Here is a 17,377-nt window from a genome sequence, read left to right on the forward strand (position 1 = left end):
ACCCTTTCCCCTCCTTTTTGTTTTCAGAGTTGATTTTTTTAAACAAATTCATATCTATGTAGCTATCAAGATAAATGTGTTAATGTTGGTTAGTTTATAAAGAAAATCAAATTGGTGCCATCCATCCAAATCATGAATAACCTTACGATAATCAATGTGTGCATGAGGTGAAATTCAGTCCCGTAAAAAGGGCCAGCACAAAGCCTACACACCATTTTAAGTCCCACTTCAGATTTATTTTGAAGACTGCAATGGTACATAAGCTAGCTCTCTGTACAAGAGTGAATTCCACCCATGAAGAAAATCTTTCAAGCAAGGAGACATTTCCATTTCAGAATTTCCTGAGATTACACACACAAAGGAAAGCATTGTGTGAAATGCAGTAATGGCATTCCTTTCCCAGGAGGCCATATATCTGGCTTATATTCTATACTAACATCTTCAACCTTTCTAAATATTTCAGAAGGTGACTCACCTACTAATAGAGGACTGTAAACAAGTAGTCAAGTAGTAGTTAAAGAGAAGCCAATTTAGTGGTTTCTCCAATGATTCTGCAGACTCAAAAACATTCCAACCGGCCGAGAAAATTGCAGCTGCCATCAAAGGAGTTTCTTGGCCAGTTTGGCCCAGGTAATTTAAAAGAAGCATGCTACAAAGAAGAATAAAAATAAAACAAATCAAATTGTCAGATCACTCATTTAAATATAATCACATGTATAACAATCTGCCAACTTTAAGCCTATTCTATTGTAAATGGGTTCTTGCACCACCCTCATCACCATGGTATCTGCCTTCCAATAATGCCTTAAGTGATGTTACTAACATCTGTCACGTGTTTCATTTTCTCTCTCATCCTGTCCCCAGGACGAGGGTATGCAGAGTTGTGTTTTGTTCTGTTGGGTTTTTTTTGGGGGGGGGAGGTATTTTTAATACGTACACACTGCTGGGTATTTTTAATACGTACACACTGTTTACATTAGAAAAGGCAAGGTCAATTCAGTGTGCCTTGCTCTTGGAACAGAAAGCTTTGCTCTTGGAGCAGAAAGTGCTAGGTCTTACAATATTTCATTTTTCTTAAAACTTTTGAAAACTGCAATCTACCCAGTGAGACATGTGTGGGCTGGTGACAGTATTTGGGAATTTTAGCCTCCACCATTGCATCACACTTGGGAGCATATATGGTGGGCACAGCTCTTGAATATAAAAGAGATGATGAGTTATTTAAAATTAGGAAAAAATATAGCCGAGACCCCCGACCTAATTAAAGTCTTGCCTTCCTGACTACTGCTACTTAAAGTCTCCATTGCTGCTGTATGCCTGAGATGAAGGAGAGCTCACAGAATCCTGCTACTCCAGATGCAGAAAGATTAAAAATAAATTAGGAGGATGGGTAGGATAGTACAGGAGAAAAACAGAAGATGGCCTGAAAGCTAGAAGGTCAAAAGTTTCACATTCCTTTGCTGTCTAAGGGCAGATTGTGGCCCATCCTGCCTGCTTTCACAGGGGACTATTGGAGTATAAGGCATCCCCTTCCTCCCCTGCACCAGCTAGTGATGGGTACCAGTGCAGAAGAGAGAACAGTCTCCAGAGGCTGGTACATCCCAACCCTACACATGTTGGCAGGGAGCAAACAGGAAAGATTGAGGAACAAGCAACATGCTGACACAGCTGTACTGTCCGGCATACCAGGGGATGTAAGCTGTGACTGGGATAAAGCTGATACAGGGTTTGTATCCCCACATCCTTGAAGCAGTGGGACACTGGGAGGCAACACAGCTACATGCTGCCCCATACACAGAGCTTCTGAAAAATCCACAATTGATTTCTAAGCCAGTAAAAATGTTGATGTGGTAGAACAAGCCACAAATGGAAGCTGGACAATATATATGGTGAGAAAGATATTGAGAAGCTTCATGCTACAGAAGCAGTGCCCCTTCCAAAACAGTACAGACCGAAAGGCAAAGAGAAGTGTACTTTAATTTAAATGTACATCACAGGGAAGTAAAGTCAATGTTTTATTTCCTTCTTAATCAGCCAAAATTAAGTTTCTTCTAGCCCTGCAATCTTCTTATGAAATATTGTGGGTCGTGTTGCATTTTTAAAAATGTCTGTCAGGATTCTACTTGTATTTTGTTTTTGATTTAGAAAGTTTTTAAAATTATTGAAGAAATAATTTAAAAAGTACTTTAAGATGAGGATTTTGAATAGTTGCTTCTTATAAGGTCCTGATACTGCAAAGACCTACGCATGTGCTTAGCTTTAAGCAGATAAGTAGTCCCATTCACTACAAAGATGCTTAAGTTTAAGCATGTGAGTAATCCCAATGTAGTCAATTTGGGACTACTCAGTTGCTTAAAATTAATCATGTGCATAAGTCTTTGCAAGATCAGATCCTAGAGGAGAAGGTAACAAGACAAAATAGAGCATGAATCTATTATCTGATTCAAACATAAAAGACACAATGAAAACCAGTTAAGATTACTAAGGAACAATGGCAACTTAAAACCACAACAACCCCAGGGAATGCAGAGTAAATCCATATACATACATTCATCACCGCCTCACATATGCAAACCAATAGACAGTCACAAACACAGATTGGTGGTTCCCCTTCCAAATCGAACCTATTCAACCACAATCAACCAGGTTACACCCACCCACCTCGATTCTGCCATTTGCGATAATCTATGGGGAAAAAGTGTATGTTTCCTACATACGCAACAAGACAAATCTAATATACATGCAAATGACACATTCCCAAGCAAACTTCAGTGGTACAATGAAATTACGCATAGCAAAATATTGATAGTTCACCATTCTAATTAGGGTTACCAGACAGCAAATGTGAAAAATCGGGATAGGGGTTGGGGGTAATAGGAGCCTATATAAGAAAAAGACCCAAAAATCGGGACTGTCCCTATAAAATCGGGTCATCTGGTCACCCTAATCCTAATACTAAAAGCAAACAACTGGTTAAGGTGTCTAAAGGGGAACAGTGCCGGATTAAAAATCCAGAACTGGAAGGAAGTAAAGATTAGTCCCACGGGCACATTGAAGCAGGTAAATCCATTCCACAGAATTATTCATTATGCAACCAAATAAGCTACACTATGAAATGGGGAGTGCAGAAAAATCTCAGTCCTAGTTTTTTGTGATATTTCTTATTTTGTATTTATAACAATAACAACAAAAACCCTGCAATGGTCCAAATTTTGGTTCCATTGAAGGCAATAGCAAAACTCAATTGGATCAAGATTTGGGCCAATGGGGTTTAAAAGCTTCAAAGTTACTTATTTACCTTATTATCAATAACTGTGTCCACTGAACAAATCTGTAATTATCCAATAACTTGCAAAGGTCAGTATGGCTTAGTAGGTAAATGCCAGTACAGAGAGCCACATTGTACCCATCCTCAGCACAACCCATAAGAAAGGAACAGAGGGAGTAGGAATTTCAGCCTTGAACTCACAGAATTCCCAATGAAAATTTCCCCTCCCTGGAACTCCTTAATAAAGAGACTCTCTGGGTGTTTCCCTTCCTACCTTGCAGCACAATTTTCCAGGAAGTTGTGCTGGCACTGCACATTGTCCATTCTAACAGTGCTGTACTTCCCTTCTCTGGATAGGGGCCAGCACTGAGTGAGTGTTAATAATACTGCTTTTAGCAGCATTAACTCACTGGTTTTGTTGACAGTATTACTTCCTGCTTCTGAATCATACATCTCTGAAGCCCACCCTTCCCCTAACAAACCCTAACTATAAAGACAGGTTTCAGAGTAGCAGCCGTGTTAGTCTGTATCCGCAAAAAGAACAGGAGTACTTGTGGCACCTTAGAGACTAACAAATTTATTAGAGCATAAGCTTTCGTGGACTACAGCCACGAATGCTTATGCTCTAATAAATTTGTTAGTCTCTAAGGTGCCACAAGTACTCCTGTTCTTTCTCCTAACTATAAAGTGAGAAGCCCTGTTAGCATGGAGTTAACTCCTAGGGCTTCCACAGACTGCTAGGCAGGGAAAGGAACATAATACATTGGCTCCACTTCCTCTATATTTTGGCTCTATTTTATTTTTTATCTGCTTTCCTTCGTCCTTTAGAGCAGATGGAAGTAGAGTTGCTGTAATGAGGAAGTTTGGGACATCTTAATAAGTGCCTAAGTACTCTGCAACAAGATGGACCAAAGTTCTGCAACCAGCTTCTGGGGCACACTCAGGGCTTGTCTACATTACCCACGCACACCAATCGATCCAGCGGGGGTTGATTTATCGCGTCTAGTGAAGATGTGATAAATTGACTGCCGAGCACTCTCCCATCGACTCCAGTACTTCACCAGAGTGAGAGGCACAGGCGGAGTTGACGGGGGAGCGCAGCAATCGACTCACTGCAGTGAACACACTGCGGTGAGTAGATCTAAGTACATCAATTTCAGCTATGTTATTCACGTAGACCAGGCCTCAGAGAAAATCGGCAGAACTTTACAACAAACTTTTAAACAAAGGTTTTATTTAATTAGATCTGATGCTGAAGAATGAAATCAGCATGGGAGCCCCACTGTTATTTATTTTAATATCACCTTCAGTTTATTTTACATTTCCTCACACTTTCAGGTTTTCTACAGACCAATGCCTAACTGCATGGTGGCAGTTGTCAAGGAGAAGCCGGAGTTTTGACAGCTCAGTACTTTTGGCATCTGGGGAGGTGCAGTTCCACTTTGGAATTGTGCAATAAGCACATTGGGCCTGATCCACAAACCACTGAAGTAAGCAGAAAGATTTCCTTTGATTTCAATGAGCTTTGGATCAGGCCTACTAGTTGGATGTTTATGCTAAAATGATCAGCAGTGAAACAGTTAATAATAAGAGACTTTGTACTGTCCCGTTTAGGTTTCATAATTAATAATCCAGTGTGATGAATGAACACTTCACACCTCTCAGAGCTACTGTTTCAGGCTGTCTGCAAACACAGAAAGATATCATTAAATTGGTTATATTCAATTCACATTTTAAAGATTTTCAGTGCAATCATGGGCTTGTCTAGACAAATATAAAATATATTTGTAAAGGTGCTAGTTAACATGCTAGCACATTTGAAAATCATAGTGTAGACAGGTCAAATCATTGTTAATATCTTAGCTAGTCAAAGTGAACTTGAGGCTCCCCTTTATCTATACTAGCAATGAGAATTAAAACTGCAACTTGCCCTGTCTATCCTGAGGTTTTAAAATGTGTTAGTTAAAGATAGTTTTCAAAACAAAGCTTTTATCTTATTCTAGACAAGCCTCATGAAGTATAGGAACACTATTTTTTAAAAAGTGAAATAATGGATTTTAGAGCACAATTTTATAACCAGGGTGAATTCCATGGCAAATTCCACAATCACAAAACAATTAATGGAGACCTGCCTATATGGATAAAAGTTCAATTTTACACCCATAGGTTTCAAATAAGATTTAATACATTTGCAAAACCTATATGTGGGGGCTGAGAAATGAAATTCAGCCATGTAGATGAGCACCCATCCCATTGAATCATGCAACCTGCTGAACAGAACCCTTAATTAGGATCTTTGTTGATTTTTGTAACTGTATTAACTATTTTAACTCCATTTCACTCCAGAAAACATTGCACTGCACTAAACTACAGCCAAACAGCAGCACTCTTAGTTCATGATTGGTAAACTAAAATAAAGGGATTTCTGTTATATAAATTCTTACCCTCCCATAGAAACACCTGCTGCCATAAATGGAGCTGAGGCATGCATGTTGTGTATATGATGAATAACAGCTTCCAAATCCTCTGTGTTAGCAGCACAGTAAGTCCTTGGTGTCTGTAACGAGCCACAAGGAAAAACACTAGCATAAGCATTTGCATCATCCTTAAGGACAAACCAAAGAGGAAGCTGAACATGACAAACTTAACATTTCTCATCAAACTACAATAAGATGAGCCTACATAATTTTGGGAAAGTAGTGGCAGTAGGAGTCATATTTTTGAGCACAACTAACAGCTCAGAGGTATGCTCAATATCTGCAACTGTCCAAAAATTAACTGGCCAAATTCTGGACATAGAGTCTATGGCTGAAATTTGTTCAAAAATTGATAGGCATCATTGCTAGTTAAAAATCTATGAGGAAGTAAAGCACATCATGAAGACTGCAATGTGTAGAAAGGAGAGTGGCCTACAAAAACTCTCTAAAATGTGTGTGATGCCCATTTCTTCATCTTAATCCACTTTTAAATGTGCTAGCAAATATTCAGTAGAATTAAATTTACATATAGAAATTTTTAAAAAACTAGTCAATATATAGGTACTACAAAAAATCTTGTTTAAAATAGCTTTAGTACTAATGCTATTAAAATCTCTTTCAGACTAGGCTGTCCCTTTGAGCATTTTCCAATTCTAATTTAGGGCAGAGGATACCCTGAAGAAAGCATATAACTTCTGATATCTTAGTTTGTTCCAGAAGTTTAAAATGCAAAAATATTTAAAGCTGGTTACACTGAAAGGCATCCAAACAAGAGATCTGTTCATTAAAGCTCTGATTTAGGAAAGCACTTCTGGAAGTCTGTTCTCCATTCCTGTTCAGGACAACACTTAAACACGAGCTAACTTTAAGCATCTTTTCAAGTTCTGAATAGGAATCCGTTCCTGATCTGGGGCCTGGAAAGACTCCCACTGCCTTCAACGAGAGTTTCACCTGGTCCTTATTGTCCCATCTCCCCTCGACTTACCCAAAGAATAAACAAGACTTTATAGTTTTACCTGCCCAGGTTGTGGAAGGCAGTACAAGTGGAGGCATCTATCCTCAGGCACAATAACAACCCAATAAAATAGCCTCCCCCCCCACACACACACCAATCAAGTTGTAACCTGTGCATTTCACATATGCCAAAACAAAGATTTTTTTTTAACTGTATATTTGTTATTAAAGATGCCAGGGGAAAATCCTGACCCCACTGAGGCCAGTGACAAAACTGCTCTTGACTTCAACAGGATCAGGATTTCACCTCAGGTATTTAAAATATCATACAAGATGTTTTAGTTTTGCTCATTCAGAATCTCATGAACCTGAGGCAACAATGTATTTTCAGCATTTTTCTTTAACTGCTTGCAATTAAACAGCCTGGAAATTTATGGCTGGTTTTAACATGTTTAATTAGATAAAAGTAATTAATTTAAATTTACCTAACAAGAATATAAAAATAGTGATGTTAAAAATAAAATACAAAAGGGGGGGAAAAGCTGGGACTGGGATAATTAAAACGACATGAGTTACCACTTACTTTTATTACAACTAATTAATTATAAACTGAGTGTGAATGTATTTCATTTCAATTAAATAGGTAAGTCTGCAGAGAGAAAAGTAAATTATTTTCATTAAGGAGAGTAAAATGTTTTTCATAAGAAAGTATGCGTGACTTAAATACTGTAAAAAGAGAGATATTGGGCATATATTACATTTAATTCCTGTAACCCTAGTGCATTTCCATGTGCTGTATATGGATATTTTAAAACAATAAAATAAATGCATCTGTTGCTTTTTCAGCTGAAATGCCTGTGCTCATCTAACGTAATAATTTCCAAACAGTAATTTAATCTAGCAGATTAACATTCAACAGAACACCAAAGATAGTACAGTATTTTTTAAGTCCCGAACCTTTAAATAGGCATTGTTTAATGGAAATTTAAAGTTAAATCTCTCTCTAAAGACAAGAACACGAATTATTTTCATTAATACGTTTTATTATGTTGCCTGACTATGCTTCAGACTCATTACTTGGGGATTTTATATAAATATGTGGGGAAAAAAACCTGCAGAAAAAATGTTATAACTTCAGCTGTTTGAGTCCATAGTAAGATCTTATAAAATATGTTAAGCCGATTATACTGAAATAAACACAAAGCATTGAAACAAGAGATTTTTTCACTTACTGAATCTGAAATTCATCAACAAGGACTTTGTGTGTCACAAAACAGCTTTGTAGATACATCTCCAAAAGTATGCAGAAAAGTGACTCTTAACATGGCAGTGTTTTCACTGAAACATTTTAATGGGTTAAGAGAAAGCATAATGGGCATTTTTAAGTTGTTTTAAAAATCAGTGGATTAAAAAATGCAAACCACAACAATACTCAGCATTGTGCACACTCATAACAGCTGCAGAACTTGCCAACAAAATATATATGAAGAAACAAAGCTTATTCAGCAATATTTCAGCACATCTTGAGCCTAGCTGCAAAAAGAGCTTAGCTTTAAGATTTCAGTAATTTATCACTAGTTTCTAAAATAATATGCTGTGTAAATCCTGAAAACAACTTCCGCTAGTAGCTCATCTTGTATTGTAATTGTTGGGGAAAAAATGAAAGTAGGCTTATTTAAAAAAAAAATCAAAAAACAAAATGTTTCAGATAAAACTGGTTCATTCATACAATAATGCATAATGGTGGGTCAGTTAATAATGGCAAAGTTTTTTAAAATTTTATCCAGGTTCAGTTAAAATTCATACAGACAATGTGGTTTGAAGTAACTGCCACTGCTTATTTCTGATTTATGTGTTAAAACATTAGAAAATATTGCAATGGATAAATTACAAATGTACATTTAGATACTATAGTATTGTTGGAGAAGAAAATACAAAAGCTATTAATTTTTGCTGGTAGAGATATTAAATTATTCAAATCTTTCTAAAATGAAATACATCAATGTAATACACTACATCTTTATTGTGCAGATTAGAGTACATTTATTTATTGCTGCAAAAATCATGTTATCCTCCAGAAAAGCAGCTATCACAAAGCATTTTTATTGATGACATCCAACCACCCAAAATTCAGAAAATGACAGTATGATTTCTGAACTTTAAATGTCTATGGTTTGCTATTTATCAAGAAACATGGAGCCCCTACAAGTAAAGTAAATGCCATATAAGAAATTAATAGCCTTTTTTAAAAGGTGAATATATGCCAGTTATAAAATCAAGAACTAAGGGCCTGACCCAAAACTCATAGAAGTCAACGGGAATCTTTCAATTGATTTCCAGGGCTTTTGATCTGGCCCTAACTGACCAACCACATTTTAGCATATTCCACTATAAGAACTGAGGTTAAAAATCAAAGATGGGTGCTATTCTAATCTGAATAAATATAATTAGAGATGTGCATTCAGTCAACTACAGGCTAGATTCTATTTGTTAGTTTGCCACATCAAGTGTAGTCATCTTAGATTAGAATCCAGCCCTAAGAATTAACACTGATAACTTCAATATGAGCTGTATATACAATGAAAGTTCTTATTTTTTTAAAAATTGATTCTTACCAAGAGAGTCTCACCAGCAGTTCCTTGGTTGTTAAAAACCACACATCTAAAAATTGAGAAGGTAAATCTGAATATATACATTGTTTATTGTATAGACGTGTACAAAAATCATCTTAGAATTACACTTTTATTTTTAAAGGTTATTTAAAAATAAAAATGTAATGAAAATACATAAAGAAATGTGTTCCAATAAGAAGTCTAAACTTATTTACTAAATATGTAAAATTCTTATCCTGCAATCTGACCTACTTGGATGGACCCTTACACCTTTTTTAAAGGGACAGTCCCGTTTTTTGGGACTTTTTCTTATATAAGAGCCTATTACCCTCTACCCCCATCCCGTTTTTTCACAGTTGCTCTCTGGTAACCCTACTTAAGCCTGCATAGAGATTCACTGAAGTCAGTTGGGTTGTTTATGGAGACATGTCTGCCCATGAGTATCAAATTGCAGGATCAGAGTCAGTCTATATAATGCTTATTTGGTAGTAGACGTGAGCCAGAACCAAAACCATAGATCCAAACACCCCAGAGTTTTGTATAGGTTGTTAGGGAGGGGAGTTTTCAATCGGTGCAGCATGGACGTCTCTCTATTTGATCCTAGTGATAGTGGCAAAACTTTCTGGTAGTAAGAATTACCTTGATTTAAAGATCTTTAGTTTTCTTGATAAATCTTATTGTTTTATTTGTCCTCTCTACTCTACTCTAAAAACTTTTAGTTTTTTAAAAAGTTGATTAAATGCAAAAAAGATGGACTTGTTTTTCTTTTAATTCTAGAGATTTTATTGCTTAAAATGGATTAAAAACAAAACCACCAGATCTGTTGTGATCTGACCTAAACTTTTTTTTAAAAAAGCTATATTCTTCCACTCTTGGGAGCCCTGCTGTGTACACATTTGTCATGAATACATGACAAATGAATACATATAAATACTTCTATTTAAAAAAAAAGGTACCCAAGTTTTAGGTTTTGGGGAGGGGGTTCCTAAGTTATTTTACATTTTTTTAAAAATCAATACAGGTATCTGAACCTCCATGTGGAGAATGAGTAGCCGAACATGAATGGTCATACCTGAGCATTTGCAGAAGTCAATATACTTAGTGCCAGAACTCAGTCTGCAGTGACAAAACTCAATAGTCTTGAAATAGGGATTCTGGAGTAATTGTAACGCCAACAGCCCCCAGTCATTGGCAGGCGGGATCGAACCTGAGACCTCTGGAGCCTAGTACATGAGCCTCTACAGCATGAGTTAAAAGCCAACTGCCTCTTAGCCAAGGCTGTAGAGCAAACTCATTAATCTCTCTCTCTTTTAAGTGGACTTAGTGCCACCAGATGGACAGAACAACACACCCAGAAGGTGTGTAGGTTACATAATCACAATGGTACACCAGGTTATTTCATCCTAAAGCAGAACAGCAGTGAAGTTATTGCACCTATGAGCCCTAGTTATGATCCAATTCACTTCCCTGATCCAACTCTTCCTCAAAGCCTGAATAAGTGGGCTATGGGCAGAACAGTCCATGGGTGACAGAATCTACCCCTTAACCATCAGTTTCAGGGCTGGAATGCTCTGCACACAGTAGATAAGGGCTTGATCACTGAATCAGTATGGATCCAGTAGCCCTTGACAGAGCTGGCACCTATATATATATATAGAGAGAGACCTAACTCATAGAGCTGGAAGGAAACCTGAAAGGTCATCAAGTCCAGCCCCCTGCCTTCACTAGCAGGACCAAGTACTGATTTTGCCCCCTCAAGTGGCCTCCTCAAGGATTGAACTCATAACCCTGGGTTTAGCAGGCCAATGCTCAAACCACTGAGCTATCCCTCCCCCCTAGTCAGCCCCCAACAGTCCCCTCCACATTCACCTGTTTGGCGCTCAACACAACAGCCCTCCTCTTGAAGGAACAGAGAAAAGGTTACAAAGACACACATTTATAAAGAATTTAGGGAATCATTTTCATTCCCTTACGCCTTGTGTGGTAATTTACACCTGAGCAAAGTATGTCCAAAAGCTGCTGCTCTGACATCTTGCATTTTGCACACACTTTGCACAAGGTGGAGGGCAGTAGAGAAATAGGCCCATAAAGTGCTCTAGTCTATACAATTATTATTTATTATCAAATATTATCCTATGTAATTGATTTCTGTAGATATCAGTTGCTCTAGTAGACATCTTATATACACACACATACATACAATTTTAGTTGAACAAGCAAAACGCTAAAGTTAGGAGTACCTATATCCCAGCCTTTCACTCTGTTGGATCATGTGAAGAATGTAGGATTCCTTGCTTGTTCCTGTGAGGCCAGGCAGTAATAGGATAGTGGGTCTTGTGCTGGCATCCGGAAAACATATGCTGTCATTATTATCAAACCAATCCAGTGAAATCTGTCCTCCATCTGGTGTTTTAATAAGCTCACTGAAAGGAACAGTTCAAGAGACAATACTGATTAGGGTTTTTTTTAAATGTACCATGAAAAGTATTTACAGTTCAGAAAATATTACCTGTGGAATTTATATCCTTAATCTTATTTTAGTATTAAAAGTATTAGATAGCAAAATTTGTGGGTAATTATAATTCATGAAGGGCCAGACCTTCAGCTAGTGTAAGTCAGTATATTTCCTCGGCGGAGCTATGCTGATTTCCACCAGCTGAGGATCTAGTCCTTTGTGAATTACTGGTGAAATCCTGGTCCCATTGAAGTCAATGGGAGCTTTGCCATTGCCTTCTAAAGAGATTCTAATAACATGCTCATCACTGTAGTACAAATGCCATCCAGTAAGACATTAAGCGATGTGACTAACTTCTGTCACGTTTTTTTTCTCTCATCATCTCCTTGGGGGAGAAATGTATGCAGTGGGTTTCGTTTTGGTAAGTTAAGGAGATTTTGTGTGTGTGTGTGTGTGTGTGTGTGTGTATGTTTTATTGACACAAACACACGTTGCTTAAATGAGGCCAGGATGTCACCCTATGTCAGTGGTTCTCAACCTATTTACCATTGTGGGCCACATATGTGTTATGTGGGCCGCATCCAATACTACCTGAATGGCCCTGAGGATGTCACATGAGGCACAGCTCTGTGCTGATTGGCTGTAAGCAGCACGCGGGCCACAGGTTGAGAACCCCTGCCCTATGTCTACACATTTTGCTAGTTAGTACTTTTAAAACTCATCCGTGTTAAGACTGCAACAAACTTGACAATATGCCAAGAAACCAAGCAAGGCTTAAACCATCAGATCAAGTTTTGAGTCAGTTTTATAAGCATACTGTATTTTCCCTGTAGTCTAGCAATTTTCTGATGAAGAAAGTGAACACTCATATGCTCTATGAATTACCATAACGAGGCCTGTCTTGCATATAATTTTTCTTTCCTCAGCAATACAAGTACAACACTAGTAGCACTTGCTGAATCACATATTTTAAAGTGAATAAGCCAGATCCTGGGCCCTGCTAAGTCTGCTTTGCACTGCTTCAGCAATGAGAAGCAGACTTAAAGTTGCTCTAAATGGCCGGTGAGGATTCTTCTTGCATGAGGCAAAGCTCGAGTGGCACAAAGTCAGTGTTCCCAGATCTATGCCACCTTCCTCACAGACCCGGGAATAGAGGAAATGTTGTGGGGCAAGGAAAGGGGGCCTGGCCAAAGCAGTGCCGTGCTCCAGCCATCCTAGCTGTCCTTTGAATACCCATTTAGGAGCTATTGCATGCTGAAGCTATTCTACATTGCACAAGGGGCTGAAGTAGCATCTGCCAGTGGGCCCAGGTTCAGGGGAGTTGTAAAGGTTACATAAAACCACTTTTCCCTCACCCTCGGGGCCTGTGCCAAATGCAGCTTTGAAGGACCTGAAGATTGAGCCCCATGTGTGTGTAAGGGAGATTATTAGAGAAGGAGCAATAAATATAAATACTTATTCATGTCGTAACTCAAGCATCCAAGAACAAAGGATAAACCTGGGGGCAAGATTTATCTGTGGAACTCAGAAGAGTTGTACATACTTACCAAAGGGCTGAATTTGGCTCTGGTGGGGAGTTAAAAGGAATACTAAAGGAGCAGTTTTTGAGCTGGGAAAATTAGTAACGGTATGCTCCCTCCCTCCTTCCCCCATGGTATGGTATACACAAACTAAAACGTATAGATCTATCTAGGTTATTATACCACAAGCGTTACTGTGGTATCTGAGTTCTGGTGGTTCCTAAATTAGTAGTTACATGAAATACTATCAGCATTAATGACAATGTGGCTGCAGAAAAATAGTAACTTGCAAGACAGAAGCACTTACTTCCTGTACTGCACTGGGGATCTTGAGGTGATGAAGGGACGCAAGAGGGTCTGCACCCGGCCCTCCCAGCACCATACTGTGGGGTAGTAAGTTTCTGTCACTACAGGACAATGTTCTTGGAGAAAGCGGCTGAAGCTCTCACTGCCAGTCACCAACTGAGGTTTCTAGGGAGAGAGACCACAGTCAGGTATGCAGCATCCATGAACAAAACTCTGGCAAGGCTGTTTCATTCTCTACCAATGAGCTGATTTATTTTTGTAATTAATGTTTGCTTTCATTTTAAAAACATAAGTACATCGAAAAGCACCAGCAAAAAACAAAGAACAACACTATTGATTCTAAACATTATGCATTCATGAGATGTTTCTAAAACAGGTTATTAAAGTACTTATACTCTCATGAAAAATAGTGTACACTGGCACAATGCCTTCCATCAAAAGATGGAAAGCACTTAGCAAATATGACCTGTGTCTCAAAACAAGCTTGTGTAATAGGCAGATATTATTACCCGCATTTCACAGATGGGGAAATAAAGAAACACAAAGCTTAATCAACACACCCTTTGTACAGGAAGTTTGAGGTCTGTAGTTGACAAGTTGCTAGTATTTTAAACCTGATGTTACTTAGTCCTCTCTAGCTGCTCAGCAGTAGTGCAACAGCGGGAAATTTGAAGAAAAATGCTAGACACAGCCTAAAGCCCAGCCAGCAATAGGACCAAATTCTCCTGGCACCCAGTCTTTTGCCTTAACCAGAAGGCCATCCTTCCTTTGGTGGAAAAGCCTCTGTGTATATTCCCAGTAATCATATACACTGTTTCCTGTACTTTCTCAACAGATGAAACATCAGGCCAAATCCTTATCTGATGTAAATTACACCAGATGAGGATCTGGCTCATTGCAACCAAATTATTTGAGTCTGTGATGTGGGGTCCACCCCACACAAGCCCTGACCATGTTAATGTGGGACTGGTGAGGTCAATTAACCTTAGATGCTGTATCTGGAGAGGAATCCGGGCTTGATAGGGCCCAGGGCCGGCTCCAGCCACCAGCCGAGCAAGTTGCTGCTTGGGGCGGCAGCTTGTAGGAGGCGGCATTCCGCCCAATCCTAGGGCGGCACGGCCGCTTTTTTTGTTTGTTTTTTTGTTTTTTTTTGTTGTACCACTCCAGCCGCCCTGTAGGGGGCAGTGGCGTGGAGGACGGGAGTGCCCTGCAGCAAGCCTGGCAGGGCAGCCCGTGTCCTTCCCTCCCAGCCGACCGGAGCTCCCAGCAGGGGGCACGGCGGGAGGGGCCACGTGGCAGCGCCCCGCTGAAGCCCTGGCCACCCCCCTTCTCTCTCTCCTCCTGCTCTCCCGCTAGCCAGGGCACATCTGCAGGGCAGGGAGTCCCCCTGCACCCTGGCTCCGGCCGCGCTGCAGGTTTTTTTTTTTTTTGCTTTGCTATTCTGGCCGCCGGTTTTTTTTTTGTTATTTTTTTTGCTTGGGGCGGCCAGAAAGCCAGAGCCAGCCCTGATAGGGCCTAATAGCAGACAAAGCCCAGCTGGGCGCCAAGCTGGGCTAATAGTATAAAGCCAGGAAGTGAGAGCAGAAAGGGGCTGTAGGGAGGAGGTCTGTAGTCACTTTCTAGAGCAGTGGTTCCCAAACTTTAACAACTTGTGACCAGGGCTGGCTCTAACTTTTTTGCCGCCGCAAGCAAAAAAAAATGAGCGCTGTCCCACTGTACCCCTCCCCAGTGCCGCTCTGCCCTGCCGAAACACCCCCCCAGCGCCACCCCGCCCCCCCGAAACACACACCCCCAGTGCCGCGCCACCAAAATACCCCCCCAACGCCGCACCGCTGAAACACACCCCCCCACCCGAGCGCCAGGCTGCTGAAACACCCCCCCAGCGCCATGCCACGCCACTGAAACACAAACAACACCCTCCCCTCTGAGCACCGCCCGGCCAAAACAAAAACAACAACAACAAAAAACCCGGAGCAGCCCCCGCCACCCCAAGATTGGCTGCCCCTTACAAGGTGCTGCCCCAAGCACGTGCTTGGTTGGCTGCTGCCTGGAGCCGGCTCTGCTTGTGACCAGGGCCGGCTCCAGGCACCAGCTAAAGAAGCAGGTGCTTGGGGTGGCCAATACCAAGGGGCGGCACGCTGGCCGCTTTTGGGGTGGCATGTCCGGGTCTTCGGCAGCAATTCAAAAGCAGGTCCCTCAGTCCCCTGGAGCGAAGGACCTGCCACAGAATTGCTGCCGAAGAGTGGAGCGGTGCGATCGTGTTGCCGCGGCTTTTTTTTTTTTTTCCCACTTGGGGGGGGGCAGAAAACCTGGAATTTTCTTAATTTCTCCATCCAACACTCCTTGTACCCAAAGTCTGTCTACTGAAACTGACAAAAGGGTGCTGTCAGGACAATTTTCTCACCATCCCCCTGCCCACCCCCAGAAAAATTGGATATGAAAAAATAGACTTAATAAAACTAAAAACCCCGTACATCAGTATGTGTAAACAAATGAGCATTCCCCCGGCAGTGCGTGCAACCCAAACAAAGGAGCACCCTTCTAGTGCAGGCGACAGTGACATTGACTGGAAGCCGCCTAGAAAGTGAAATCAGCGCGGCTTTGCTTTTATTTGTCCAAAGGTGAAAGAAACTTCAGACGCGCGGAAAGGGAGCGAGTGCTGAAGTGTCTGCGGTTTGCAAACTCCTCTCGGCTTTAGCGAGCTAGTGGCGGTTTGTATCAGAGCCGAAGACATTTGCCTTTTCTAAAAAGCGTTTTAACCTGACGGTGACCCTAGTGTAACGCTGTCAGAGCATCGTCTGTTCTCTACCCCCAGAACCATCCTACCGCCTGTCTCCACTCACCTTGGCGATGCTACTGAGGTAATAGCAGGCGAAGGCGGCGCTGAAGCCCAGCACCAGGGACAAGCCCACACCGGAACCGAAGAGCCCCGCCGGCACCTGGATCTCCAGGTACAGGGACAGCTCCCGGGTCAGGACCTGCAGATCGGTCTCCAGCAGCCTCATAGCAGCAAAGGCAGCTCCGGACGGCGGGATGCGGCACACACACGGGGAGGGGGAAGCGCCCGGCGATGCAGGGCTGGGAAGCGGCGCATACACCCTAGGGGAGCTCGGGGGGAAGGAGCCCGGCAGCTGACTCCGTCCTGCTGCTTCCCCGGGATCCAGACGGTGCCGAATCTGCTGCAGCCAGCGACACGTTCCGGGGCCGCCCCAGCAGCAGCGGCGCTTCCTCTTCTTGCGGCTGCCCAGCCTGCTCCGCCCCTGGCCCTCCCCTCCGGTTGTCCAAGGCCGGGCCCGTGCGCTCGGGCGGAGATTACTGCAGTGGGGGACAGGGCGAGACAGCTGTGACAAGGCGCACGAGCCACACCCGGGCAGGGGGCTAGAGAGGCAGGGATGTGGCGGTGGGGTGGGGGTGGGGAGATCTGCATGCAGGAGGATCCTGCCGCCCTCTAGTTGGTGATGGGGGTGCGGGAATCAGGCTTATTGCAGGGTGGGCTCAAGGCCATGCTTCCAAAGCGCATTGGCTCACTACCAGGTGGGAGCGATGGTGTAGCAAGGGCTCCCCGGCATGTCAGATGTCCTTACATGCTTTGATAACACAATTGGCCATTGCCCCCTCCCCCCCTCCCCCCCAGAGACTGAGGTGTGCACAGGAAGAGTGCTCTGGGCAGGATGAGTTTCTTCTATGGGCCATTGTGAGAGTTTAGTGTCCTTGATGGGCCATCAATACATAGCTGTCTTGCACCAATGTCAATTCTATCTGCTGGGGGTTACCCAGGAATACAA

The 17,377-nt window shown here is 41.7% G+C and overlaps 1 protein-coding gene across 1 annotated transcript in view; it reads right to left on the minus strand.

Annotated features, from left to right (window-relative positions):
* ABHD3 (abhydrolase domain containing 3, phospholipase) overlaps positions 1-16,922 on the minus strand; it is a 30,108-nt gene extending 13,186 nt beyond the window's left edge. Inside the window, exons 1-6 of the mRNA XM_034762751.1 lie at positions 16,436-16,922; positions 13,594-13,757; positions 11,552-11,734; positions 9,315-9,360; positions 5,713-5,825; positions 476-649 (exon numbers count right to left, since the gene is read on the minus strand). Of these exons, the coding sequence (XP_034618642.1) occupies positions 476-649; positions 5,713-5,825; positions 9,315-9,360; positions 11,552-11,734; positions 13,594-13,757; positions 16,436-16,597 (842 nt within the window). The 5' untranslated portion in view covers positions 16,598-16,922. The remainder of the gene's footprint in view (positions 1-475; positions 650-5,712; positions 5,826-9,314; positions 9,361-11,551; positions 11,735-13,593; positions 13,758-16,435) is intronic.
* Between the last annotated feature and the right edge of the window lie 455 nt (positions 16,923-17,377).

The sequence above is a fragment of the Trachemys scripta genome, chromosome 2, assembly GCF_013100865.1.
Source record: "Trachemys scripta elegans isolate TJP31775 chromosome 2, CAS_Tse_1.0, whole genome shotgun sequence".
In the NCBI taxonomy this organism is placed as follows: domain Eukaryota; kingdom Metazoa; phylum Chordata; order Testudines; family Emydidae; genus Trachemys; species Trachemys scripta.